Consider the following 2,098-nt stretch of genomic DNA (forward strand, 5'->3'; position numbering starts at 1 on the left):
AGTACTAGGCTTTGCCTAGATTCTTCCCAACTACCAACATTCCACTTTTGTTCAATACCTCTTTTTCAACATTCAAGGCACACCTTTTTCACCAAATGTCAATTGCTCACCATTTTTCGCTTTCAACTTTTTTTTTTTCTTTTCTTTTTCTCTTTCTCTTCTTTTTTTTTTTTTCTCCATGCTTTGCATGGTATCATCACTATTTTTTTTTTTCTTTTTCTTTTTCTTTTCTATCTCAACAAACTTGTTTTTCATTTGCCAACACCACTTCCACATTTCTCTTTGATTTTTCAAAAGTACCACATGGCAATTCCAACCCCTCGGTTTGTCAATGAAAAGGTTTATAGGCTCAAAGTGGGCTAACAAGGATTATTAACATAGCGGGTGAAACTAGGATTTGGCTAATAAAAATGGCCTAACATCCTCCCTTATCTCTCTAGCCACTATGTAGACTCAAGGAGATCGCGAGCAAGTTCTAGAAACATATGACATGCTTGAGATAAAACACACATTTAGTGATAGTATAGGCTTAATTCTCACAAGGTCATTTTGGCAAAAGACAAGGCACCATGCGATTCACTTTAGGCAATTTGAAATGAAGATTACATGTTACTTAGCCATATCAACAAGATTTTCAAAAATTTTGGCACAAAATCATCATTGGCAACTCCTCCAACAAATCCTCACACTCGTTCAAACATCACTTTCTCTCACCCTACTATCATTCTACCCAAGGGAGATTATTAACACACTAAGAAAACAAGAAAAACATTCCTAAAAAGAAACAAAAACACAAAAACAATTGGAACAAAGAAACAAGGAAACACTCCCCAAAATCCACAATCAAGAATATCATGAATTAAGATTACATGCCCACATATCATCATCAAATAGCATCAAAAGAATAGGGGTACAGACGGGGTATCATCAAATAGAGAGAGATAGAGATAGAAGAGGGAATCCACTAGACACCCCCCCAAACTTATTCCACGCAAAGCTAGGATAAGTTTGAAAGAGAGTGGATCTCCCATGGACCTTCACTGTGGAGGCGGAGGTGGATACTGCCAAGGGCCGCGAAAGTCATCGAACCGAGCATTGAGGTTGGCCCATTGGGCGGTGTTGAACTCGGTAAATTGACTCCAGTTCTCCTCATACCGGTTCCATCGCGCATCATTCTGAGCTTCGAACTGGTTCCACCTCGCCTCATACTGGTTCAGCCGTGCATCGTTCCGGGCCCACTGTTCCTCATGCCGAAGCTCCATACGTGCCAACCTCTCGTTGATCGAGTAGTAGTCCTCTTCTTCTCTCTCTTGGCGGCTTCTTGTCCTCTGAGTGCTTGTCCCGGCTCCTTCATCACCATATGGCGGCATCTCTTCATCGGGTTCCTCGCGAACCTCATCTTCATCTTCACTTGCCTGCCCTATCCTCAAGTGCTCGGGGACCTCGGGAGCCTCAGGAAACGCCGCATGTTCAAATTCTTCATACTCATCAGGATCAACCTCTTCAAATCTTATGTTCGGGAATCGGGCTGCGATGGTTTGGTGGATTGGAGAATTCATTTTCCAATTTCTCCTCTCCACGGGCCCATTGATGTACGTGTTGATGGGATCCGGAAGAGGGAAGTGATCCTTCAACCTTTGCAAGAAAAAGGCCTGGCCTCCATCTACTCCAAGATCATGTGACTAATCATTTAAAACACAAAAGTAGGCATCACCTCCTAATAATTGCTTACATATCAACAAGCAAAGCATATAACAAAAGAAACTAAGCACAAAATCACAATTGAAGCTCAAGAGATGCACCAATTTATCCTATCCTTGTTCTAACATGTAAAGCTCAAAGATTTTACTTCATCATATCACAAAAACCATCACCAATCCTCATGCTTGTAGCCAAATTCTCCCCCAAGACCAATCAATCACAATTGTTAACAATTCAAACCTAAATTACTCACAACTACACCATCCTTTGATAGTATTATCATTCAACAACCCAACTCTTCATCAACATTAAACAAATGAACGACAATGTTCAACAAGGCAACATATCAACACATTCAACTTCACATTGTGCAAACAAGTTCTAAATTTTCACCCAT

General features: G+C 40.7%; 1 protein-coding gene across 1 annotated transcript; it reads right to left on the minus strand.

Moving 5' to 3' along the window:
• Nucleotides 1-742: 742 nt before the first annotated feature.
• LOC148933311 (uncharacterized) lies at nt 743-2,098 on the minus strand. Its single transcript, XM_089059815.1, has 2 exons — nt 2,078-2,098; nt 743-1,682 (listed from the first exon to the last, which is right to left on the minus strand). The coding sequence occupies exons 1-2, from the start codon at nt 2,096-2,098 to the stop codon at nt 1,038-1,040; spliced, it is 666 nt and encodes a 221-aa protein (XP_088915941.1). The 3' UTR covers nt 743-1,037.

Source organism: Salvia hispanica, chromosome 1, assembly GCF_029641045.1.
Source record: "Salvia hispanica isolate PSC_SH4W2 chromosome 1, Shi_PSC_v1, whole genome shotgun sequence".
NCBI lineage: Eukaryota > Viridiplantae > Streptophyta > Magnoliopsida > Lamiales > Lamiaceae > Salvia > Salvia hispanica.

Excerpts from the sequence above, each read along its gene's own strand:
- LOC148933311 (XM_089059815.1), bottom strand. The coding sequence starts at position 2,098 with ATGGGTGAAAATTTAGAACTT. Across the intron at positions 1,683-2,077 it reads TGGGTGAAAATTTAGAACTT|TCACATGATCTTGGAGTAGA; the intron begins GTTTGCACAATG and ends TTAAATGATTAG.